Below are 27,811 nucleotides of genomic sequence, written 5' to 3' on the forward strand. Positions count from 1 at the left end.
GTAATTCTTAAGAGTTTTGTTTTGTTTTGTTTTTTCCTGAAGCATAGTTTTTTTCACTAATCTCTGGAATTTGAAATGATCTGGCACATTAAATTAATTTGGTATTTTTTAATTAGCAAAATTATTTTATTATAAATGCACACATACCTATATATACAAACAAATTATTTCACCTGCTGTTCTAGTGAAATAGAATACAGAAAGAAAAGTTACAAGTTTTCCTTGTCTTACCATACATATGTACACAGGCAGGAGAGAGAGAGAGAAGTGTGTATATAGACTTTTTCTTAATGTTCTATAATTTACTTTTTCATTTCAAAATTATATCTGTAGTTTTTAGACTTGGTAAGCTGTTGGGCAGTAAGAGTCTAGTGGATTGAGACAGAGAATGGTATTTGTGCCTGTTTTCTTTTAAGAATATTGCATTCCTTATTTTTATTGTCTTTCTTCATTCCTTTTGAAAGTATCATTTTTTGTCTCATAGCCCCTGACAGTGTCTTACACGTCATAGACTTTCCAGGAGTATTTGTTGACTATAGATACCTAAGATTATCACTTATTTAGTGTAAACCATGAATTGAAGAGTATGTGTTTCTTGTTATGATGTACATTCCAGTATTTACTCAGAGTACATCATCAAAGAAGAAAAAGAATATTTCAGTAGTAACAAACCAGCTATAAGGTAATGATATATGACCTCTAATGTATTGAATTTCTGAGCAACGTCCTCCAGCGAAAAAATGGTATTTCAAATGACTGTCCTTATCATAAGCATTTTCTGCCTACTATCCAAGAGGCTATATAGTTGACCTTTTTTGGTAGAAAAATGTTAAAGCATTAAGAAAGTTTATTCTTCTTCAAGAGATTTTAAACATGTAACATAATATATGTCAAAATATATCATACTTTCAAGCCCAGATATGAGAGCTCTAGGTTACCTTGCAACAAGAGTATTCTGTTATACCTGTTATATCACATTCTTAAATGAAACAAAAAATTTGCTAAATGTGACAAAAGACGCCACTTGAGTATCTGCATGCATCTTTACATTTCAGAATGCTTACGTATATATATTAAAACACTGAGTTTACTTAGAATATAGAGATGTAGTGATATAAAAACTTTAAGTTCAAATTTCTCTTCCAGCCACTTCCTTGTTTTAGTATTTTTGTTTTATACTTTTTGATACTAAAGTATTTTTGTAGCCCCGAAACATACATAGTAAGATGGTATTAGTTACTTGACACATCTGAGCCCTTTTTACCCCATCCATAGAATGGTGTGCCCAATAAATGGGGTACTGATACCATTGTTGACTTTTGACGCAGATATTTCTCTCTCATGCTCCAGGGAAGACTGAAAGAAATCAGTTTCAGAGAGAAGAGTCTGTTCTCTGTGGAAAGAGTTGCAGGAAGGAATTTCAAAAGGGACAAGTGAGGTTTCTTAGCTATTTCTCACAGCATAATTTCATTATTTGTTTTGAGATCAAGTCTTCATATAGTAACAATATATTCAGAAGTTAGTATGGATGTTATTATAAAAACCAGGTTTGTTTCTAAGACTTAGAGATCATATCTATCCTGGACTGGAGTCATACCACAGAATCTGTTCGTTTTGATCCTTGCCTGCTATGAGATGTGACAGGGAAGAAGGAGACCTGTCTTTTTCAGTTTCTGTTCTCCCCAACTAGTTTTGTGACACTAAGCTGATTTCCGAGATCCTTTTCCTTTTTATAATTTTTGTAAAGAAAAAGTGTATGATGATTTTCAACAAAGATTTTATAAAATCAAGATCAGCTTGTTCAAGTATTCAAGTTCAATTAAATTTTTTACACTTGAACCTATAGCATCTATCACAACAGCCAACATACTTATTTTAGTTTTGGCTCTAACATCTTTAGCATCCTTACAAATCCCTATCACTTTAGTCATAGGCCAGAATGTATCGTCACTCAGGGTCACCATATTCTCTGTGGTATGAAAGTTGTGACCCATGTTCCTTTGCCTCTTCATCAACAATTTTTCCATCAACCCTTCACTTCATCCTAGGAATTCAAACCAAAGATAATGCTGCCGTTGTGAGAGAGTATCTCTTCATGCATCTGTTTGATTTCTCCTGACTAGATTTGGCTTTGTAGCTCTCCCTCCTTATTGGCTACTATTCTGTCCACCCTTCATTTTGAAATATTGTACAAGGCAGCCCCAAGCATGTCTTAAGTACTGCAGGAGCAACGTTCACAGAACGCATGAGAAACATAGGAGAAAAAGCTCCGGGCTCAGCTAGGAAAGGGTAGAGAAGGCCTTTTTAAAAGAGGTATCCCCTGATTCGAGTGTTGAAGGACTCGTAGGAATTTATCAGGCAATGAAGGGGCAGGGGAGGGCAGTGCAGGAGCATTCCCACTATGAGAATAACGTGATCTAGTTATAGAGATCCGCTGAAGCAACAAATGTTTATGGGGCACCACCTAAGTGTCAGGCACTATTCTAAGCACTGGTCATGCAAATAGTTCAGTGTGGGAGGCTGTTGCAGTAATCCAGGTGAGAAATGATGGTGGCTTTACCAGAGTAGTAGCCAAAGATGGTAGTAAATTGTGCAATACTAGATATAATTTGACAGGGAATCAACAGGATTTGCTTACAGATGGAATAAGCAATGAGTAAAGGGTGGATCTAAGTTTTTTTCCTAGGCATTTGGAAGAATGTAATTTCCATTTACTATGGCACTCCTGGAGAACTAGGTTTGGTGAGCAATAACAAAGGCTACATTTTGGACATTATATTGGTAACCTGCTGTTGCATAACAAGCCACGCCAGAATCTATGACTTAAAATGAACACCGTCTAGCTCACAATTCTGTGAGTTGGCAGAGTAGACTGAGTTCAGCTAGGTAGTTCTTTTGGTCTTGGTTGGTTTCCTTCATGCATCTGTATGTCAGCTAAGCAGTTTTGCCTTGGGAGGTTGGCTGGGCATTGGTTGATATGAGAAGGGTGCTTGAGCCAAGTGTCTCTTAGGCTAATCTGAGTTTATTTGCTTGGACATTGCTGGATTCTAAGAAAGCAAGAGCATGCACAATCTTTTGTGCCTTAGGCTGAAATTAACAGCATTACATCTGCTACAATCTGTTCGTCAGAGCAAGACACTAGGAGAGTCTGTATTCAAGGATACACTTCACTTCCTGATTATTATAGAATTGCTGTGAAGGGGCGTAGGTACAGGGGTGGGGATAGTTGTATCCATGTTTGCAAATAATCTATCCCAGATATGTTAAGTTTGAGATTCCTATTAAATTCGGGGCAGATACCGAATTGAGATCGATATATGATCCTGGAATTCAGGAAATGTCCTGTAAATTGTGACTCCTTTGGATTATAGCAGAATAACTTGAGAGTTGTTATATCTGGGTGATATATAAAGCCATAAGGGTGGATTAAAGCAGCAGGAAAATAGATATAGGTAGAAAAGAGAAGAGGCCTAAAGACTGAACCCTCTCCAGTGTTTAGAGGTGGGTAGTAGGAGAATTCGGCAAAAGACACCAAGAAATGGACAAAGAGATAGGAAAACCAAGTGAGTGTGGTGTTTCTGGATGCCAAGTGAAGAAAATATTTCAAGGAAACTTTTGTATCAGATGTTACTGGTGTGTCAAGTCAAGTTAGGATTGAGAATGGACTTGGGTTTAGCAATGTGACAGTCAGTGATGATCTTGATAAGAGCAGCTTTGGTAGAGTGAGCTACCAAAGCTTAATTTAGTGGGTTCAAGAGAAAAGGGGGAAGAGATTGGAGACAATGAGTATAAATAAATCTGTCAAGAGGTACTTTAAAGGGAAAGAAAAAACAAAATGAAGCTAGGACAGAGAATGTGGGATTTAGAGATGTTTTTGCTTTGTTTGTTTTTTATTGGGAAAAAAGGTAACATCAAGGATGTTTTCTAAGGAGAATGATCCAATAGAGAGAAAAATTGCTGATGCAGGAGACAGAGGAGAACTGGTGGAACAATACTCTTGCATAGGAGAGGGGATGAGATCTAGTGCAAAGTGGAAAGGTTGGCTACGTTGGAGCACAAATAGTTTATCCATCATAACAGGAGAGAAAGAAGAGGTATAGTTGTCAGGCGCTTGAGAATGTTCTCCTTTTGTTTGTTTTTTCTCAGTAAAATCGGAAGTCCTCAACAGCCCAGAATTAGCATATTATGTAAAGAGTGTGTTGGTAATTTGAAGAAAGGGGAGAAGATATGAAATAGTAATAGCTAACATATACCAAACATTTACAATATAACAGGCACCATTTTAACCACTTCATATGAATTAACTCACTTGATCACGTTAGACAACATGATTCAGTTGAGAAGCTTCACACATTTGTAACTTAGAGTGTTAGTACCCTAGTGGCAGAGATCATGAAGGGTCTCTGTAGTTTAGACTTTGTGCTGTAAGTACAGTGAATAAAATGAAGGGAGCCGGTGAAAGGTATAGTTCTGCAGAATTTTAAAAAAGGAGTGATACCTGTTTTACACTTGTAAAAGATAACTGAAAATATTATTTAAAAGGCCCTAGAGAAAGGGAGAATGTTAGAGTCAGGGAGTCCAGAGAAAAGCTTAGTATGGCTTAAACTAAGGTAAATTACAGTGGGACAGCAAAGAAGGAACAAGTTTAGAAATATTTAGGCAGTAAAATGCACAGGACATGCTAATCACTGTGGGAACAAGTCCAGAATGATGTCTAGTTTTTTGGCTTTATTTTGAAAGAAAATCCTTACCCGATACCAATAAACAAAATAAAAAGCAGGTTTTAAGGAGAAATGAGTTCAGATGAGTAACTTAGCTCTAGTAAACTATAATATAATTTGAATATGGGAAACGTTTAGCATTTTCATAATTAAAGATGGCATTGTTGACTGACAAGTTGAAAGTACACCATTAAATTATTCGTATATATATATATATATTTTTAGTAAAAATGAATCAAAGTATTTTCATGATTTTTGCAAATTTAGAAAGCATTTTTTAAAGTATTTCAATTATATTTTTGTGTTAGGTCTGCCACTTTTCTCTAAAACTTACACCATAGGCTTAGTAAAACTAAAACTAAATGTTTTTTAACAGCTTTACTGAGGTATAATTGTGTACATTTGATAAGTTTGAACATATGCATACACCTGATACCATCACCATAATCAACTAAACGTTTATCTTTTAAATCAGGCTTTTTATCTCTTACCATTAGGTATTGTCTTTCTTCTCTCCAGTCCCTTCAGTTTTTTTGAGAAATATGTCACAGGATGGTATAATTAATTTCTGGTGTTCAGGGGACCTCAGAAGTCATCCAGCTCTCATTTTGGAGATAAGGGAATTCTCAGTGACTTGCCCAAAGTTATGTAATTAACTGGCAAATCTGACTCAGACGAGACTGAGTTTTAGCTGTCCTTGTACTTCATAAGCGTATCCTCCTGAAGGCAGCACATGGTTATGGTTAGTGTTAATCACCTGATAAAAAGTCTAATTTCTATGACAAATAGATACTATTTTTTCCCTTGCAACTAATAAACAGTTTGTGGAGCACCGGGTTTTTTATTGCTGAGAGTATCCCCAGCCCTCATGTGCCTCAAATTGTTGCTCAAGGAGCAATGCTGAATCTTTTCTTGGAAGTTTTTGAAGTGATTTTTTCCAGGGCCTAGCATATATACACATCAAATTTTGCTCCAAATTTTCCTCTCTTGGCCATCACAAACTCTGAAATTATATGCTAATCTCTAATGTTATATCCCTTAACCATATTTACTAGGGGTTTACTACAGAGGGTGCCAAAAAAATGTATACACATTTTTAAAAAGGAAAAACTGTATTAAAATTGTAATACTCAATATATACCAGTAACAAAAGATGAATATAAGTCATGTGTATACGTATTTTTTACAACCCCGGTATATATTCAGTAATATTACAAGCAAGTTTTATGTAAGTACAGTTACGTCTCGAAGTCATTTAGAGACACATCATATTTTGGGGGTTATCTATCTTACATGTTTTCATGTACCTTCCTTTCTACATTCATATCATGTGGATTGATGTTATATCCCAGTGAAAAGCTTATTTCTATTTTGTCCTTAAGTTGGAAATTTTGTTCTAACTTTCATTCTTTTATGATTCATTTAATATACTAACATTTATGTAAATAATTTTCAGTTTTTATTCCATGTCATAAGCTCCTTTAGCATTCATGCAATTCCACGTTTCTCCTGATACATTTACTAGGATTCTGGATATATCTGATGCAATAATATTGCCTGCCTTGCAGTGTGTCTCTTAAGGATTGCTTCTCTTTTTAAAATTGAAAATACAAATCTTTTAAAAAATTAACTATATCAAGGTATATTTAAACATAAAGAGCAAATTTTGTAAAAATTAAATGCATAGCACAAGTTGTCTGCAGTCATAACTTAATTTCTTTAGGCATTTAACTATAACCTCTTTAGACTTTTAAAAGATTTTTCTTATTCACTACAAATTATGCCTAGGAATTCAATCTCTCTAGGTTTTGTGACATTTTGAAAAAGACTTCAAGGCTGTTTTGGCTTCAAAGCCTTTTCTAGGAGTTTGTCCTTAAACCTCTTAACATCTTATTCTACAAGTATCCTTGTAGTTTATCACATTTATGTTTTTGGGTCCTTCCAATTAAGATAGTATTCTGATTTCCTGCTCCTGTTTCCTCCTGCCAACCCCAGTCTTCACAGATTTTAGCGACTAAGCCCAACTATCTCCTTACATTGGCATTTTGAATTCCCCTTGAATTAACTCTTCCAATCAAAAGCTGTCGCCCTCCTAACTGATATTTTCAATAAGAGTTGCAGACTATGTGTTATATGAGATTTAGAAAGCATATGAATTTATTTTGTAGTAACTGGTACTTTTTGAGTTTTATCGACTTCAAAAAGAAGGATGCTCAAAAATATTAAAAATGGAACATTTTTTAACTTAGATAAAGATGATTTGATGGCATGTATGTCACGTTTCTCCACCCACTCCCATCATTTTCTCTTGAACCCGCTTCAAGATGTTCTTGCAGTTGCCCTTATCCGCAGAAATTGCTCTAGTCACTCTTTACTTGTTTTGCTAAGTTCAGTTGTCCATTCTAAGGTCTCATTTTACTTGATCTATCAGCAGTGTTTGACAGAGTTGACCTCTCTTTCCTCCTTGAAACACCATCTTCCTTTGCCTGCTGTATATTTCCTACCTTATCAGCTGTTCATTTTCATTCTCTTTTCTACATCCTCCTCTGTTCTGTATTCCTTGGAATGTCCCAGAACTTTGGGTTCTTCTAGACCTCATCTCTAAGTAGTCTTATTCAGGCATAGAATATTGCCCAACATCTACAAGCTTATGACTCCCAAGTCTATCACCACTTGATCAAGTATACGCGTATACTTACTTGTTCATTTCTTTTTTCACCTGAAGATAAGCTCCATTAGAGCAGGAACTTTATTTCTGCTCATCATTTTATTCTCAATGCCTAGAGCACTATCTGAAACACGATACGTACTCAGTACCTTGAATGGAATGACTTTTTGGTTTATGAGTAGTTCACCTTTAATCTTGGTCATAGTAATGAATCAGTCAACTATTACTTTTCTGTTTTGGGAAAAGTATATGTTGTATCCAATTTTTTATTTAAGTAGTATTACGTTGTCTCATTACCTGACTTTATTTCACCTCAATTGATTACATTTATTTTAATTGCCATGAAGTAAAATTTTAAATAAATTGGATTTTTTTTTCACTTAGATAAGGTGGGATTTTTTTTAGCATACTGCTATTAACCTTAAGGGTTCTATTAATCCTTTTTAAAAAGATAAATTATTTAATGTTAAGTACTTCATTTTCTGCATGGTAAATCATGAATGTGTCTAACATTTTCAGTGACTTGTCCATTTTCTTTGCTTTGTGTTATGAAACTTATAAACAAAATGTGGTGTCTCAGTAATAACATATACAGAAAAACACTAAATATTGGGATTAGTACTAGCATTGTTCACTGAAGATGCACTCAGAAAAGTAGTCAACCATAAATGTCAACTTGGGTCCGAATTCTGAGTTACATAATGGAAAAATCATAGTCATGTGCCCATACGAAAAACCAGGTGACAGTAGGTCAAACTGTAAGTAACATTTATCTCTCATTATTTACCAAAACAGTTTTACTTACAAACTTCTATTTATATGGAAATGAGGACCAAATTGAAAAAAACCGACTTAAAGAAGTATTAGTCTAAAAAGAAATGCTCAAATTTGATTTATCAGAACGATGAGCCTTATCTAACTTTTAAGTTAACATATTTGTAGCTATCATTATTAATCTAAATAAATTTAATTTGACTATTGTTTCAGTTTTAATTTTCGAGAAATATAAACTTGTTGATAAATTTAGTGGAATATAAACTTTTTAATAATAGTTAATATTCACACATAACCATTTGAAATGCTTTGTTTCTGCTTGCATTCTCTGCCAATTTTTTTTTTCCATTGAATCTGTGCTGCTTCTTTGCCAATGTTTTCCACTATAGAATCTCCATCTCGCAACCTTGCTTCTCGTGAGCGCATTTACAAAAATTATGGTGTAGCTGGGCCTGCCTCTGCTCTCTCATCTCTGTCTCACAAAACAAAGGGTGGGTATGTGTGCATTCATGGATGGGCCATTCTTAATGAACATAGGCGGTTTCAATAAGGAAATTTTAGTTCACCTCACTCATTTTCATCCCATTCCATTTTTTAAGATTCAAGTTTATCATTTTATTTCAATTTTGATGTTTTGGGGTTATTTGTGATATATCGTCAGTATTATAGTATTCATTACCCTAATTGATAATGCATGTTTACTATAGCTATAGGTTATATATTACTCCTATTTAATTTCAAACCTATATGATATCTTAAAAGGTAAAATAGGTAGTATATAGACAGAAATGCCTGATTTGGAGAGCTGTAAAATCTTTATTATCAGAACAAGATGGTATATATCTAAGTCATGAAGCACATTGTGATCTATAAAAATATAATAATCTTATGTAACTGGTTAGTCTTAAACTCATTTTTCTGTTATACAATGTAAGAATCATTTTTCTATTTTAGATTTTTTTATAAGAAACACTTTGATAATTAGTTAAAGTTTTTTAGTTTAACTTCATTATCAGGGTGCATAAATACACACACACACACACACACACACACACACACACACACACACCCTACACTGACCTACTTACCTGTCTGGCATGAGTCTTCTTTGTAGTACTAGTTACTTAGTTTTAAATTTTTAAACTTAGTAATGTTTAAACTGTATTGACAACTGATAAAATTTCAATTTTAAAATATGCTTTTATTCTTTTAAAATACTATCTATACCTACTCACATTTTCATCTTAAATTAATATGTAAACTTTTAAAATCCTGTATTTTAAGAAAATTTTATCAAATTTTGCAGCAGTGGCTAATATATTGCATAAGTTTATCAAGTAATTTTTTTTTTGCCCCCACCCCCCCTTCTCATCCCCCCCAGTTTTTAAGCCGTTGTTTCTCAGTCTAGATGTGTAGGACACAGCTCCCTGGCCCATGCTGGTATTATGAGCCTTGCGCTCCCCCCAGCTGAGGCAGTCAGTCACCGGTTGTTGGTCGGCTGCTCACAGCCGTTCTTGCCGGCTGCGGGCCACACACCAGCTGCTCACAGTAGCACACGTCAGCACACAGCAGCCCCATGGCAGCTCACAGCAGTTCACACCGCCCTCCGGCTGTTCACAGCAGCCCAGATCCAGGGAGAGCAGTTGTTCACAGTCTTAGCTGTAGAGGGTGCAGCTCACTGGCCCATGTGGGAATCAAACCGGTGGCCTTCGGCGTTAGGAGCACGGCGCTCCAACTGCCTGAGCCTCCGGGCTGCCCTCAAGTAATTATTAGTTTTCTTTTTTCTTAGAAATGGGTAACAGTTTTACATTTGTTTGTACAATTGACAATGATGCCATAAGTATTATCGTATAATAAATACTTTTATAGAACTTGATCTCTATAGTACATAGTGTTATATAACCTGATATATACTATATATTATTGCATATCATATCACAGTATAGTACTACATTCTGCTGTATTATAGTGTGGTATCATATAACGTGATGATTTACAATTTTGGCATGAAAGCAATGATGTAGGTCAGTAATGAATGAATACTTAACATTTAACATGTTTACTAATTTGTTTGAATGTACTAAATTTCTATTCTGTCATGTATTTTTTTTCAGAATTCCTTTGAGGTTAGAAAATATTTTGCCTATTTTAATTAAACTTATATATGATAAACAATCATTAAACTCAAGTGATGAAGTGAAAGTATGTATGATCTAAAGATTTTTAATGATTTGTTTATTGGTATTTCAAGCAGCCACAACGTGACAATTAGTAACACTATATGCTTCAAAACTTTTGAAACCCAAATAAAGGAGATAAACATTAGTGCATATAGATTTACCACACTTCACTTGACATATTCTTTTTTAAAAAAATATATGAGATATATTTTGGAAAAGTAAATTTTTCAAAAGGATTTAATTATAATTTGACAAATCTCAGGAAGAAATAATTGCACATTTTTTATGCACTTGGACTCCAACAGTTCACCACTATCACACAACAGTACTCAACTATCACTATTTAGAGATCTTAAGAAAAGATTCACCACTACTAGAGGTAGAGAGATAAGGTATACAGATGCCTACCCTCTCTAACCCTCTCTGTTTAACACTTTTGCAATAACATGACAAGCGTGTTCCTGCTATTTGAAAGATTCCATTGTTCAACCAGTCACAGAGGAGATTTCCTTTGTGAGGATTTGCACACCATTAATTTAGAAAGCAAACCTCCTTCGATGTACAAATCGATCTTTTAGAGAGACAGGTGCAGGATATAAAAGGTTTACTACCTATTTGTCTAGATTCACCATTATATGTGGTTCAGCTTCCAAAATAAATGTGATGATGAAGGCTGTCAGATTAGTAAAAAAAAAATTAATACTCTAAACATCACACCCTCAAAATTAGTGGCAAGGACTAAGTTGATGTTTAATTCTACCAAATTCAATATATTTTTTTATAAAATTTGCTCTATGGATCAAAATATGGTCAGCAGTTTCTTAAACTACTTTTATATAATTTGAGAGCACTTATAAGATTGTAACTTCTTTTAATCTTTGCTCTACCACGAAAGCATCAGTATCTGGATTTTTGTGTGTGTTGTGATTTGTTTACCCATTTTTTTCCCTGAACTTAGCCCAGTTTCTTACAGTGCTTTTATAAAAAGAACACATACATAATAAATGAAGTTCATGATAGAATAATAAAGGATTGCAAGAAACTGAGGAACGTTATATTTAATAGTTACTTTTATTCATCCAAAGAATGATGAATGGCATGTTGCAATTAAATATTCAGTTCATCAACGCGCCCTAAAGAGGCGATTTGCCATATTTCATTATTTTACCACAGAATTATTTTACTTGCAAGCAACTGACCCTTACACAACAATGGCTCTTGTCACCTCTGCCCTGTGGCCTTGGGAGCCATAATTGTAAAAAGTGGATTTTTGCAGAACCTGAAGATTTGGGACTAGCAGAAGAAAAAAATATTTTAAAAAATAGGAATTCACTTCCTCATTCAACAAATATTTATTGAGCACTTACTATATCCCAGGATCCATTTTTAGCATTACATGAGTGAAGAGTAATAGACAAAAATACCAGTCCTTGCAGACCTTCCATTAGAAGGGCAGATTCTATGGCAATATCGTCTTGACTTGTAGTTAGCTGGAGCGTGACTACAAACACACATGGTGCGCTTGCATGCATGCACACACACCCAAGCCAAAAAACATTTCCCTGTGTCATTCAAATTTGTTCACATCCCTTTTTCCAAAAATAAAAAAGAAAGAAATACCTGCAGTGTAACCGGTTAACAGATTGTTCCCAATTTACTAGGTACCCTTTTTAAAAATACATAAATACTTCCAGCAAGGTTTATGGATTTTCAATTTTTCGTACCACATAAATCACTTTAATCAGGTTGTTTTCCTCCTAACAAGTAACTAATATCACTTGCATTATGACTAGGAGTTCTTATTTTAGGGAGGAGAGGTTTAAATGTTAGGTTTTAACATTTACTAGCGACAAAGACGACTTGGCTGTAATGCCTCAAAGGCAAGTACGAAGTATTAATAGTAGGAAGGAGAAACACTGAATGAGTGAGGGTCAGGATACAAAAAAAGAAAAAAGAAAAAAAGTGCCCATGTAGAAGTATCTAATGATTTGCCTGGAAAATAGGTGGAATATTTTTCTTTTTATATTTGTATCTGTTATTTTCCTGACTCTTTATTTCAAGCCCCCCACCCCACCCCACCACAATTCAGACATGTACTACTGATTCCGAGGATCCTCTTTTTTCCAATGGGACACAAGCTTGAATTCTAACCAACTAAGTTTAATGAGCTAAATAAGTAAATTTTTAGAATAGAGTTTATTTAGAAACAATAGATTGCCTGAATTGCATGTAATTAAATAATACCTTTGGGCATTCATATGTTAATTATAAATTATTCTAATCCAATCATTAAAATAGTGTCTCCTAAGCAGCTCTTTATTAGCCTAATGTATTTGTGTACTAAAACGATAAATTATATATAAATTCAGTTTCCTAATTCAGTAAGTCCGGCACTGTTACCCTAACAAGTATCACTCTACTGGAAATTTAGCCTGACTACTTTATATTTAAAAATATATGTGTTTTCATTTTTTTTATTCCAAAAAATTAGCTGTGTTTTTTTTCTTTTTAATCCCTCACTGAATTCAAATTCTCAATTAATTATTGTACTAAAGGTGAGGTTCGGATATGACAGATAATTTATACTGGTACATAGGTACTATTTGTTCAGTCTCTTTTGCATCCATGAAAATTGTTTTTGGTGGAAATGGTTGTATAGTGATGAAATAGAAATGTTATGAGAAATATTTCCCTTTTTTCCCCTTTATTCTTCAAGTGTTTTTGTCTGTAACAAGCAGTATAAATTTTTTAGCTATGTTTTGTATTTAAGTGTTTAGTAGCTAAATTATCAGTAAGTTATAATTTTATTAACAAGTTTTACTATGAAATGGACCATACAGGTGACCGAGGAACTATCTCAACATCTTCTAGACCGGTCTGTACATCAGGAAAATCAGACCTATCGTCCAAATACAGCAGATCGCTTAAACCTGATGGGCGTATGAGCCGGACTCCCGCTGATCAGAAGAAGCCAAGGGGCACCGAAGGTTTATCAGCTAGTGAATCCCTCATGTTGAAATCTGATGCTGCAAAGTTGAGGTCAGATTCTCACAGTAGGTCATTGTCCCCCAACCATAACACCTTGCAGACGCTGAAATCTGATGGGAGGATGTCTTCTAGCTTCAGAGCTGAATCCCCAGGACCAGGTTCTCGGTCATCATCACCTAAGCCAAAGACTCTCCCAACCAGTAGGTCTAGCCCATCGGGTACTAGTTCCCGCTCCTCCTCACCACATGATAAGAATCTACCTCAAAAAAGCACTGCTCCTGTTAAGACAAAACTTGATCCTCCTCGGGAGCGTTCCAAATCGGACTCGTACACACTTGATCCAGATACCCTCCGCAAGAAAAAAATGCCCCTCACAGAACCATTAAGGGGACGATCAACATCCCCAAAACCAAAACCAGTACCAAAGGACTCAAAAGATTCCCCGGGATCTGAAAATAGAGCGCCTTCTCCCCATGTGGTACAAGAAAACCTTCACAGTGAGGTGGTTGAAGTCTGCACTTCAAGTACTTTAAAAACAAACAGTCTGACAGATAGCACCTGTGATGAAAACAGTGAATTTAAGAGTGTAGATGAAGGTTCAAATAAAGTTCATTTCAGCATAGGAAAAGCCCCACTGAAAGATGAACAGGACATGAGAGCATCCCCCAAAATAAGTAGAAAATGTGCTAATAGGCACACCAGGCCCAAAAAGGAAAAATCTAGCTTTCTCTTCAAAGGAGACGGATCTAAACCTTTAGAGCCAGCCAAGCAAGCCATGTCTCCCTCCGTGGCGGAGTGTGCCAGAGCTGTCTTTGCCTCTTTCCTGTGGCACGAAGGCATAGTACACGATGCAATGGCTTGTTCTTCTTTCTTAAAATTTAATCCTGAACTTTCCAAAGAACATGCGCCTATAAGAAGTAGTTTAAACAGCCAACAGCCTACAGAAGAAAAGGAAACCAAATTAAAAAATAGACACTCACTGGAAATATCATCTGCACTGAATATGTTTAATATTTCACCTCATGGACCAGATATATCTAAAATGGGTAGCATCAACAAAAATAAGGTGTTGTCTATGCTTAAGGAACCACCTCTGCATGAGAAATGTGAGGATGGGAAAACTGAAGCCACTTTTGAAATGTCCATGCATCACCCAATGAAGTCTAAGTCTCCTCTTCCCTTAACTTTACAACACTTAGTGGCTTTTTGGGAAGACATCTCTTTGGCTACTATCAAAGCAGCTTCCCAGAATATGATTTTTCCAAGTCCTGGTTCTTGTGCAGTTCTTAAAAAGAAAGAGTGTGAAAAAGAGACTAAGAAGACCAAAAAAGAAAAAAAGAAAAAAGAGAAGGCAGAAGTTCGGCCCAGGGGTAATTTATTTGGTGAGATGGCCCAGCTGGCAGTAGGAGGACCAGAGAAAGACACCATCTGTGAGCTGTGTGGAGAGTCACACCCATACCCAGTGACGTACCACATGAGGCAAGCTCACCCAGGTAAATGATAATATTGAATACATGTAAGTAGTGTTTGTTAAGAAAAAATGAACTAGGTAACTTCTAACTTGAGCTGTTCTATAAATTATGTTAAAATATAGGGAAGCTATTGCCCAGAATTTATAGCATCTTATAATGTAATTTTTAAAGTGCACTATCAGTATAGGTTTTTTGTGAAAAATAGGTAAAGAAATTCTATTAGTGTGGTGGCAAGGCAATTTAGTACTATTTCATTTCTATGTATTACATTCTGAAATATTGTTTATTTTTTAAATGTTTTATGCATTACCCAAAGGGTGCTGTTAAGGCATCTCCACAGTAGAAATAATGACATATCCATACACTCAGGAAAGATCCCAACATTAGGTCTCCTTTGATTTTAGTGTTTTCCTGCTCAAAATTGCAAATTAAATTAGATTATACTGATTTCTTTGGCATTTTCTTATGGAAGTGATATCAACTGTGTCATCAGAAAACTGTTCTAGGTAAATGTGAGGATTTCTATAACAATTGATTAGTATTCCAAAATTCACCTATTACAAGTTTAGTTAATTTTTTTCTCTTTGTACATATTATACCTGATACCTTCTGTAAAATATATCATTCCTTAAAATACATGATTCTTACAGAACATTTTATACGTATTTTGTTTAATATATTGGCATACTTAAGTAAATCTAAATGTACCCACATCATACATGTCTTTTCATCTGTCTTTGTGGAGAATTTAGGCATCATTTATTTGATTACTTTTGAGTCAAGTATGCTATGTTTCTGATATAGTTAATAACCTGAAAAGAAAAAAGTCAGATACTTACCTCAGGATTTTGCTTCCTTTAAGAAGGTAAATCTGTCATTAATGTATAAGTGGCAATGGTCAGACAACTAAGGGCACTTAAAGTGTTAATTCTTTATTTTCTTGTTTCAAGGTTGTGGCCGGTATGCTGGTGGACAAGGTTACAATAGCATTGGCCATTTTTGTGGCGGATGGGCTGGTAACTGTGGTGATGGTGGCATAGGAGGGAGCACTTGGTATCTGGTGTGTGATCGCTGCAGAGAAAAATACCTCCGTGAAAAACAGGCCGCTGCAAGGGAAAAGGTATTTTTATTCTGTTCTGGCTGTGTGTTAATAATAAGGATAAACCTTATAAAAAATCTCTTTTTATGATCACCTTATATCACATAACTCCACATAGTTGCTATTAAAGATCGGCTTTATAGCAGGAATAATATACAAATTTAATATTTGCACTTGGCCAGCGATTTTTATTACAGAAATAAACTATATCTTGGGATAATACAAGACGGCAAACCTGTGGCATATATGCCTTATTGACAAATTTTACTGTTTAATTCATTATTACTACTCTACGCATATACGTAGCTGTCTCTCGAAATGCTGCCTCTTTTTTCTCTTCCCTTTTGTTACTCTTTATCTCCTCTCTCTTTTTCTTCAACCGTAATTATGTCATAGGACTTGTGGAAAGGCAAGATCATTCACACCAGTGGCACACCTGACTAACAATTTTTGCTGAATATATGCACAGCCACACAGATTATTTACTCTTTTTCCAAAACAGTTACATTTAGACTTTACGACTTAAGTTTTTAATTTGCCCAAGGAAAGGAAAGAAATATAGTTTATGTTCAATATAAAATAGTTTCAGTCAGCTCAGGAGAAGCATGAAGTGAATGTTGGTTTTGGTAATCACTGTTATTATTTTAAAATGCTTCCACAATGTTTAATAATTTTTATTAGAGACTCAACATGCTTAGGTTAAGAAACTTAGAACCTGAATATAAATAGGAAAAGATCACTCCACATTTTTCTTGGCCAGGTCAAACAATCGAGGAGGAAGCCAATGCAGGTCAAGACTCCCCGCGCCTTGCCCACCATGGAAGCTCACCAGGTGATCAGAGCCAACGCGCTCTTCCTGCTGTCCCTGAGCAGCGCCGCGGAACCCAGCATTCTGTGTTACCATCCTGCCAAGCCTTTCCAGTCCCAGCTTCCCAGCGTGAAAGAGGGCATTTCTGAGGATCTTCCTGTTAAAATGCCTTGTCTCTACCTGCAGACATTAGCTCGGTAATATAACTTGGTTGTTTTCCTCAGTCGCTTTGGATTAACAGCTATTGTTGATTAACTGATAGCATGCTCCGAATACCCATGCTACATTACATACTGTGTACAATAAGAGACCTCTAGGAGTTCATTTTCTGAGTCGCCTTGGCCAACATATGACGGATAGGGTACATACACACTTTATGGTAGTAGGTATTTTTTTAAAAACCTGTAAATACTATGTCAATTTGTATTATTACCAATGCAGTATATGTCTTAGAAAGTAAGACTTGAGCTATCTTTTACTGTTTGGTAGACTGACTTCATCCTATTATTAGCAGGAAGTGCTGAAGTGGAAAGAAACTATTTCCTATAGAAGTCTTTCATTTTTTAAATTACTCATTCTGGTAGCATTTAAATGAGTACCAACTGGTTACTGACTTTGTGCTATACCTTGAAGACACCAAGATGATTATAATAAAAGCTTGACTTCTTTGTGTTCGCCCTCTGATAGGAAGTCAGACATATAAATGAAGTATTTAAATGTTACGTGATGAGTACTATAATAGAAGTATGTGCAGGATACTGGTAGCACATAAAAGATGGAGTGTTCCTGGATTCCCAAGGAAATTAGGAAAGGTTTATCAGAGAATCTGAAGCTTTACCAGAGTCTTGAAGGATAAATAGAAATTAATCAAGCGGGTAATGGGAGAAAAGCGATTCCTAACAGAGTAAATCACGTATGTGAGACATAAAGGATGAAAAAGCATTGCACGTTTAAGGAATTACATGCTAAGGTTGGATTTTATCCCTTAGGTAGAGGAAACAGTGGAAGAATTTTAAGCAGGGTAATGCATGAACTGGCTTGCAGTTAGAAGATCACTCAGCTACTAATGTGGACGCTGAATAAAAGGGTATGAGTGAAGATGGAGACGAGCCTATTAATAGTATATGCTATACTCCTGTACTGGAGTTGGGTGATGTAGACTGTACTTTTACACATTAAACACTGACACTCTAAAACAGGCTGTCGTATACTGAATTCAAATTTTTTCCATCACCTGACAAGTGAAGATTTCTAGACACTGCCGGCTGGCATGACTTACCAACCAACAGTTCCGTTTTGGCAATGTTGTCCTTTTTGTACAGCAGAGTTACGTAGTTTTTGTTTGTTTGTTTTTTACTTTTATCCTTACTGTTTCAATAAAATGAATGGGAAACAAAAATGAAAATGTGAAACTAAGTAGTTTTGAGATCAAGATGGAAGTCATCAGGTATGCCAAATGCAGCACATCTTTAGCTTCAGTCAGTCCACTTGGTAGACTGAGGTTAACAACTCATTGTCCAACTTTGCAAAAGAAAGAATCTAATTGTAAGACATGTAAAAATGCTGATGTACAATAATTATGTATTTTATATTTTTAGCTCTCTGGGAAATGGACACTCCCCTACCTCGTGGAACATTTCATATATCTAGTCTTTCTCAATTTTGTCTCATATATGTTCCTATCAAACAAGTGACTACCTATATTTCAATAGTCCATGTAAGAAACAGGAACCTAAACCAAGGAAATAATGACAGGGAATGAGAAGAGAGAATGATTGTCAGAGGAAACCTACTATTCTTAGACCTCATGGCTAAGGTCTAGCCCGCTGTAACACTGAGATATTTTAGCCTAGGCGTCTAGATGGTTGGTGGGATCATTCACCAAAACACTCGAACACAGAAAAGGTCTTGAAAGAAAATGAGTTCACTTTTGGATTTGAAATATTTGTGGTACCTGGAATATCTATGTGTAAAATTGTCAGACTTTTATGTCCTCCCACTGACATCTACTGTGTTTCCCTAAAAATAAGACCTAGCCGGACCATCAGCTCTAATGCGTCTTTTGGAGCAAAAATTAATATAAGACCAGGTCTTATATTATATGAGACCGGGTCTTATAGTCAAATAAGACCAGGTCTTATATCAATTTTTGCTCCAAAAGATGCATTAGAGCTGATGGTCTGGCTAGGTCTTATTTTCGGGGAAACATGGTATGATTATTTTAACACTTCACCCTTACAGATTTACATGTGCTGCTTTTACTTTTACAAAGGAAATTAAAATTAGAAGGTATCGATATTGCCATTATACTTTAACTTATTGGGTTTTATTTAATGTAGGCATCATCATGAAAATTTTGTGGGCTATCAAGATGACAACCTATTCCAGGATGAGATGAGATACCTGCGTTCAACATCCGTACCTGCCCCATACATATCAGTAACTCCTGATGCAAGTCCTAATGTGTTTGAGGAGCCAGAGAGCAATATGAAGTCTATGCCACCAAGGTATTTGAGTTATCTCCTGTCTGCTGAAGAGCCAATATTTGGTGGAAGAAACACTTTGAGCTACAAAAGAATGCTGTAAAATTTTTTTTGTATATCCTTCCATGTCAGAAAGCACCTGAGTCAGCTCTGCTAACTATTAGAGCAGTAAGAAAAAACATACATACATGAATAAGATAAGGTCCTTGATGGCAGAGACAGACTAATGGGAGAGAAAAGATCAACTCATGAAGTGATAATAAAATATTCCATTATATGATATGTCATTTAGTGCTATAGTAAATCAGACTAGAGAAAGGTCACTTTGAGGCTTTGCTTAGAGATGGTTTCATGGAAGAAGTAGCACGGAAAATGTGATCTTCTTGGATTATTGCTTACAATTCTCCCCTCTCCCCTCACTTAGGTATGGTAATATCAGAGTAAACAGCACCTTCAAAACTGAATAGATGCATCATTAAAGTAGAAACACCAACAAATATAATAGAAAATTATCTAAAAGAAGAAATAACAGGTGACTGTAAAAAATAAGTTATTTAAACTCCAAGAAAAAAAAACATTAGAATTTTTCAAGTATCTGAACATAGACAAACAAGGCATCTTTCAAACAGAAAAAGTTAGACTGTGTTCAGACTTCTGTATTACAACTTGAAGTGAAAGAAAAAATCTGAAACAATATCTCTAAAGCTGTAAAAGAAAATATTACCTTAGAAAATTTACCCAATCATTTAGACATACTAAAATATAAAAGATCTTGGGAACATTAGAACATAAATCAAATGATTAATTAAAATCATATTAAAAGACTATACACTATACACATAAGTGTAATTTTCACAAAATTGTAAATAAAAGAAACTGTGACCCAGTGTTTTATATTCAGCCAGGTTGGGACATTTTCAAGCATACAGTAATTTGGGGAATGTAGCACCTTTGAACTAGTCTTAAAAAAAAGTCTTGACAAACTCAGGCTATTATAAAAGGTGATGGATAATGAATCCATTAAATCTGGTTCCCAGTGGGGAGGTGATTTTTGCCTCCCAGGTGACATCTGGCAATGTTTGAAAACATTTTTGTTTTTCACAGCGGGTCTAATTCAACAGGCGTTCCAGTGGATAGATGCCAAGGATGTTGCTAAACATCCTACAGTGTACAGGACGGCCCTACAACAAGGAATTCTCTGCCTCAAAATAGCAGAGGTCCAGTTGATGATGGCCATCTTTACTTCCTTTGGGTTTTTTGTGTTGCTTGAGTTTTTTCACAAGCATGGTTGCCTTTATAAGTAGAAGTCATTATTTTTTAGATTGTATAAGTTGATATGGTTGTATAACTTATTTTTAGCTTGGTAGATAAAGTTCCTCTGAAAACAGAACAAGTGTTTCATGTGCTTTATAGTAATACCATATAGAAAGTGAAGTAATTAACATATCCCTATACTCTGCTAACTTGGGAACCAAAACAGCCCAAAGTGACATCGAGGCACATTTACCTCAGTCAATTATGTACAACACTTATAGTCATTCACACAAGAATGTACATACACTTAGGGTGGTGAGTAAAGAAAATATTCAGAGTTACCCACTTACTAGAAAATATTCGAGTATAATCTTTACTGAGGGCCATAGGATTCAAACCTGTCTTGAATGATGGAAAAGAAACAACTCCAGAAATCCCAATGAGCAAAAATGTCCCAATTTGGGATGAGGCAACAGCAGAAAGAATACATGAAAAAAAAACAGTTTGTAAATTTGTCTTAGAGAAGAAGTAAGAGAAGGTATTTCTGTTTTTTTTATAAAATACTTCAATAAAGAAAATTACATAACCATCCTAATAACTTTCCAAGTGTTTTTTAATGTTGCTATAGTAAATAGGAAAATTGTTAGTTTACTTAAACCTGAATGAAAATCACTGAATTCTTATATAAACTGTAAATATAATTTAACTCTGATGCCGAAGTCAGTTTGTTACCACTCAGTACACATGGGTGTGGCTGTGCTCTAGAAAAGGCCTTGCAGCACTTCCCAAGAATAAGAAACCTAATAGAACACTCAGGTACCAAAGAAAATTGAATCATTTCACTTTCCATGTTATTAAGGTTCTGTATGTATATATCCATTTTCTTTGTATTAGGTGCTTTTATGAATATATCTGCCTGTTTTTCCAGAATATCATGACACATGACTTTCACCACAGTGCTTCTGATTCTGAAAGGAGCTTAGAACATTTGATACCTTTTTTAAAAAATTAAACTGCAAAGTACGTTTAAGAAAACTAAAAGTTTTAAGATACAGATCTAAAAATCAATTAAAATATTACTGTATTTGGAAAAATCAAATTATGGCTTAAAGAGATAATGTTAAGTTGGCTTTGAATTTGTGTTTTTCCACATGAAAAACAGGTTCACCTATTTGTCTGCAGTATTACAAACTAAATATAGTTTCACTTCATTTACTGTTTCCTATCTGTTACCTTGTTTTATCCGCAGTTTGGAAACTAGTCCCATAACTGATACTGATCTCGCGAAGAGAACTGTCTTCCAAAGGTCATACTCAGTTGTTGCTTCTGAGTATGATAAACAACACTCTATTTTACCTGCACGAGTTAAAGCCATTCCTAGACGAAGAGTTAACAGTGGAGACACTGGTAAGTATAAAGATAAAAAGGAAGATTTAGTGATCCAAATGGTTTTATATGCAGATATTTTTTAAAATCTAATTTTTGAAGGAAAGAAATGGATTTCTTTTCAATTGTGGTAGACCTTCCTTCTGTGTTTAATAGCTATAAGTGTGCCTCTCTAAATTTTTCCTGTCAGTTGGAAGAGACACCCAGAGATCATCCAGTGATTATTCAAAAATAAATTGACGTTTAAAATCTTACTTGTTAGGTATCTAAGCCAAAAGCTGCTACCATAATCCTTTCCACTAAACTTCAGTGAACCAGCATTTCCAATGATTATACTTTTCACAATTCTCACTCCCAATAGAAGCTTGTAACTCTTACAGCTAGAACCGCTCTGAATAAATAATAAAATTTGGGGATTTAAGTAGCTCTTAATCAGTAAAAAAGTTAAATAATGTGGACAAATTCGTATCAGCAGTCCCAGATTGGGGCTGGTTGATTCTGTCTCAAGGATAAAGAAAGAAACTCAAGAGAAAAGGATAATATAGCGATGATTTATCAGGTAGATCACTTACTAAAATAAAGATCTGGCCTAATACTTACAGATAGGTGATTTTGTATCTTATTGAAAATCTTCAAGGAAAATGTATATTAAAATATGTAAACCAATGATTCATAGGTTCATTTAAGAAATATTTTTGAGCTCTTATTGAGACACCTTTGTTATAAAGCAGTCCTTTAGAAAATGATGGGGATGAGTTATAGATTCCATTTCAGGAGAAAATAAATCATTTAGTACTTAGTGTTGTAGAAAGCGTGAACTTTAGATTCAGCCCTGGATTCCAAACCCACCTCTACAACTTAATAGCTGTGTGACTTTTAGGAAAGTAAGATATCTCATCTTTCTGAGCCTCAGTAAGAATTGAATCATTATGATTTTGTATCATGTGCAAAAAAAAAAAAGCTCTAAAGTAAATAAGCTAAATACTACTATTTTAAAATAACATCTTAAATATATTAATCATATATATTGCCTATGAAAATTAATACTTTTTTTTTTTTTTTTTTTTTTTAACTAGAAGTTGGTTCTTCCCTCTTGAGACATCCATCTCCTGAGCTTTCCCGGCTAATCTCAGCCCACAGCTCTCTTTCCAAAGGAGAACGAAATTTCCAATGGCCAGTTTTAGCTTTTGTTATTCAGCATCATGATCTAGAAGGTCTTGAAATAGCAATGAAACAGGCCTTAAGGAAATCTGCTTGTCGAGTTTTTGCTATGGAGGTATGAATACATTAATGGGGTTATTGATTCATTGATCATGCAAATCATGTGATGGTTCTATTTAGTGATGGCTTTTCTACCGAACAGAAATTGAGACAAATTAAGAGACATTTGCCAACTGAAAATATCAAGTGTTCACATCAAAATTAATCTCTTTAGTTATGAATATAAGTGAATTTAGAGTTCCATATTTAAGAATTATAAAGGAATTTATTTCTACATTTCTTTATTTGAATCCTGATATTATCTTTTTTAAAAAGCTTTTTGTAATCACAGCGTCATTTCAGTTAGTATAATTATGCAAAGGGGATGAGAAGTAGGGCTTTTGAGTATATTTAACAGTAATAACTCTGAGTTTCTGTTCTCTGGAAGTGATAGGTTTGCTGTATGTCATAGACTTTTAGATCCTAAATCTTTTTTCTTTATCATGGCATGATAAATAACTTGCCATTTCACTGATGGAAACAATATAATTATCTTTAAGTAGGTGGTATCTTGTGTAGAGCTTGAGAAACATCCTATGTTGATCCTAAATGCAAGTTGGAAAAAAGTGTGCTGGAGTAAATTAATATTAAGACAAATTTTTTCAATAGAAAAGGGTTGAAGCGTATTTTGGTATTGCATTTCATAAATGTTATTTTCCCTATTGTTTTGTTTTTTTAAAATTAGGCCCAAATTTGTGACTATTTCAAGTTCAGTGTGCTTTCAGTGAAATGAAGGTCAGACTTCCTAATATCTTTCCTTTGAAACACATAGGAACTTTGTTTCTGAATAAGAAGAGCCCTGCAGTTTTTACTCTTACTGTGTTTCCCCGAAAATAAGACCTAGCCAGACAATCAGCTCTAATGTGTCTTTTGGAGCAAAAATTAATGTAAGACAGGGTATTATATTGCATTATATTATATTTATTATATTATATTAATTATTATTATATTATACAAGACCCGGTCTTATAGTAAAATAAGACCGGGTCTTATATTAAGTTTTGCTCCAAAGGATGCAGTAGAGCTGATTGTCAGGCTAGTCCTCTTTTCGGGGAAACACGGTAGGTTTCCTTTTTATCTTGGACTCATTTAACCATTATTTATTCAGGCTTTCAACTGGCTTCTGTGCAATGTCATCCAAACAACTTCCCTCCATGACATTCTATGGCATTTTGTGGCATCATTGACTCCTGCTCCAGTGGAACCAGAAGAAGAGGAGGATGAGGAAAATAAAACAAATAAAGAAAGTGCAGAACAAGTAAGTGAAATTTTTGTTTTTTAATTGTCCATATTTTTATAGAAGAGTAGAACCCCCTTCAGATAGTACAATATTTTGCGTGAGTTCATGCACAGATTATATAACCTAAAAGCAAGAATAAAATTTCAGTGCTATGAGCAACATATTAACTATTTTTAGTGAAAGTTTTCAGTAAAAGTGCTCAGTCAATTCTGATTTCTCACATTATTGTCATGAAGCAATCAACTGGAAGATATAAACTATTGCAGTACAATGTAAGATAGGTAAGCAGGGTAACATTACTACATAGAAGATCAGTCTACTTTACAGCATTGCTGTAAGATAGCAGAGAATAAAAATGATACTGTGTAGGATCATGAAATTCAAATATGTTTGTTTAGCTTGAAGGGACTTGAATTTTATTGGAGGCAGCCTGCGTCATGGAAAAGCATTGAACCAGAACACTGGAAGCCTGATTCCAGCCTAGTTTTTACCTCTATAGCGATATGACTTGTGGACCTCATTGCCATATCTGGAATACAATTAGAGAACTAAATCTACATTTAAAACACAAAAACTGAAAAACAATTTTTATAAGCATCACATCTAAAACATAAGGATACAGGAAGATTAAAAATAGAAGCTAAGAAAAAGATATACTGGATAAATAAAAGTAAAAATTGACAGAAATGCAAGGAAAAATAGAAAAAGTCCACAGTTACAATGCTAGATTGTCACCTACAACTACTATCTATCCCTGTGTAATTAATTGGGTTAAAACAACTGCTATTGACTCACAACTTTTGCTCAGCAATTTGGGTAAGGCTCAAATGGGAGGAATGGCTCATTTCTACATACACATATTAGATTCACCCCGCTAATAGATTTGTGAATACCCTAGAATAGATACTTGTATGTGGTATTCATTTTGTTCGATGATTTTACTTATAAGTAACGTTATCACTTTTCCCTAAAAATAAGAGACATAATTAGCTAATCTTAATGTATGTTTTGGGTATGGTTTAGTTTCGTTGTTTATATTTCTGTTAACAGGGCTATCTTGAAAGTATATGCAATACTTTTAAGTATCTATAAGATTCTTTTGTGGGGGAAATTCTTTTCCGCACACAAACTGATGACCTTGCTTCCAATTTCTGTCGTAGGAGAAAGACACAAGAGTATGTGAGCATCCACTCTCGGATATAGTGATCGCAGGTGAAGCTGCGCATCCTCTGCCTCACACGTTTCACCGCTTACTTCAGACAATCTCCGATCTTATGATGTCTCTCCCCAGTGGCAGCTCATTACAGCAAATGGCCCTAAGGTAACTTTATATCTAAGTATTCGAAGTACCTTGGAGAAGAGATTTGATGGATATTCAAAGCTTGAAATGCTTGGAAGCCCTCTTTAAATAGGAAGACGCAAAGAATCCCTATAATATGTGAATAGTGCCTCCCTCATTACTATCATCAATGAGAATTGTCCATCTTAGCTTGCACCTGTTTGTCCCTCGGTAAAATGTGGATAATATACTTCCTAGTGCTCTAAATTATCACAGTTTGCAACAAGCTTCCTCACTTTCCCTTTTCTGCGGACCCAAATCCCTTGTCTGAATGCTGCCCAAGAGTAGCATCTTAAATGTCACAGAAAGGGAGAGGGAGAATGAAATCTCACAAACAGAAATCAAAATAGGATTTTAACGTGTAAAGAGTCTTAAGAAAAATGAACGGTACTTAGTTATATGTAAACAAGCCTAAAACTATCTTGAGGCACACCTCCTCCTTTTAAGTCCGAAGCTGCTGAGATTGTTAACATTACCTTTACATTGTGAACCTTGTTACCAGATCGGCATAGTAAAGACAACACATATAAATCAATCCTTCATTGATTCTTATAAGAAATAGGTTGATGGAGTGATTTTTGTCTGCCCACATCCCTAATGATAACACCAGCAGATGGGAGCTTTTTTCTTTTCCTCCTCAAAAGATTTTTGAAGTACAAGATATGTTATAATCTGATGAATTAGTATGGAATCATGAGACTAATAAATTTGAGAAGCTGTTATAATTGGGGTAACACTTGTCTACAAAACTGATTTGTTACCTTTTTTACTTCTATAGCCTTAAATGTTCATGTATTCAATTTTTCTGTATTTAAAATGAGTGAACTTTTCCTCAGAACTAACCTAGTTTCAAAGAAATTACCTTTATTTTTCCCAAAAAAAAAAAAAGCCAGTAGCAATGATTTTGTTCCCTGAATTTTTTTGATTTCTATTTTTTTAACTAGATCCTTAAGAATTTTTGAAATATTTGCTACTGAGTGCTTTTTTACAGGAATTCCTTAGAAATTTCTGGAAAAGAATTATTTAACATATTGCTTATGCCTTTTTAGATGCTGGAGTCTGAAATTCAAGCAATCTGATCATCAGTTCCTCCATCAGAGCAACGTCTTTCATCACATTAACAATATTTTGTCAAAATCAGATGATGGAGACAGTGAAGAGAGTTTCAGCATCAGTATACAGTCTGGCTTTGAAGCTATGAGTCAGGTCAGTCATTTAACAGTTACTCTGTATTATCCTGTTAATATTCAACAATGTATTGAAGGAGAAACTGAAAGTTACTCATAAATAATTTTATTCTTTTATTTCTTATCTCATGTCTGTTTTATTATCATGGGAGATTTCCAGTTGAGTATTACAATTTATTTTATTTGTTTCTGGTAGGAATTATGCATAGTAATGTGCTTAAAGGACTTAACTAGCATTGTTGACATAAAAACTTCAAGCCGACCTGCCATGATTGGCAGTTTGACAGATGGTTCCACAGAAACTTTTTGGGAATCAGGAGATGAAGATAAAAACAAAACTAAGAATATCACCATCAACTGTGTAAAAGGAATCAATGCACGCTATGTATCTGTTCACGTGGACAATTCCCGAGATCTTGGGGTAAGAAAGGAAACTTAGTTTGTGTCTCATTAGTTCTTTCCAGACCATTAGTAATTATGCACTCTCACTTCTTAGTTTAGCAAAATAATTTTCAGTGGAACTTCACCAACCAAACAGCATTTTTATATTTCTCAAATAAGTCTCAAGTCTGAAAACAGGTTAATATGACTAAGGGACTATAGAATAATAATTCTAAAAAGAGGTATGATTACAAATATACCATGGCTAAAGCTAAGCAACAAAGTAAATGTCTACTCATATAATTTTCTACCTCAATGCCCTTGTTCAAGTTGTTCTCTGGGTCTGGAAGTCATCCCCTTAAACTGCCTGTCGTATTCTCCCCGTATCTCTAAGACCCAACAGAGAAATCCTCCCCAATATCTCTTCTATAAAAAGTACTCTTTCTCTTCTCTGGGTTCTTCTTTATATTATTCTGATGGCATTTAATGCACTTTGATCTATACTGTACTTAGCTTTCAGTTTCAAATCCTTACTGCCAGCCACGGAGGGAGTGGATGGAGTTCCTGGACT

At 34.9% G+C, this 27,811-nt stretch overlaps 1 protein-coding gene across 15 annotated transcripts in view; it reads left to right on the forward strand.

The window, feature by feature from the left end:
• The window catches only part of MYCBP2 (MYC binding protein 2), a 244,475-nt gene that overhangs the window by 186,334 nt on the left and 30,330 nt on the right, over positions 1-27,811 (forward strand). For 10 of the 15 annotated variants that reach the window (XM_074329400.2, XM_074329402.2, XM_074329403.2 and 7 more), the window contains 11 exons: positions 8,553-8,654; positions 13,184-14,824; positions 15,754-15,923; positions 16,663-16,907; positions 19,050-19,217; positions 21,697-21,854; positions 22,910-23,109; positions 24,202-24,351; positions 25,494-25,654; positions 26,722-26,878; positions 27,056-27,280. In XM_074329400.2, the coding sequence (XP_074185501.2) occupies positions 8,553-8,654; positions 13,184-14,824; positions 15,754-15,923; positions 16,663-16,907; positions 19,050-19,217; positions 21,697-21,854; positions 22,910-23,109; positions 24,202-24,351; positions 25,494-25,654; positions 26,722-26,878; positions 27,056-27,280 (3,377 nt within the window). The remainder of the gene's footprint in view (positions 1-8,552; positions 8,655-13,183; positions 14,825-15,753; positions 15,924-16,662; positions 16,908-19,049; positions 19,218-21,696; positions 21,855-22,909; positions 23,110-24,201; positions 24,352-25,493; positions 25,655-26,721; positions 26,879-27,055; positions 27,281-27,811) is intronic. The other 5 variants (XM_074329405.2, XM_074329407.2, XM_074329413.2 and 2 more) reach the window with 1 other exon arrangement.

This window comes from Rhinolophus sinicus, chromosome 16 (genome assembly GCF_057876585.1).
Source record: "Rhinolophus sinicus isolate RSI-liver-muscle chromosome 16, RSI-T2T, whole genome shotgun sequence".
Classification (NCBI taxonomy): domain Eukaryota; kingdom Metazoa; phylum Chordata; class Mammalia; order Chiroptera; family Rhinolophidae; genus Rhinolophus; species Rhinolophus sinicus.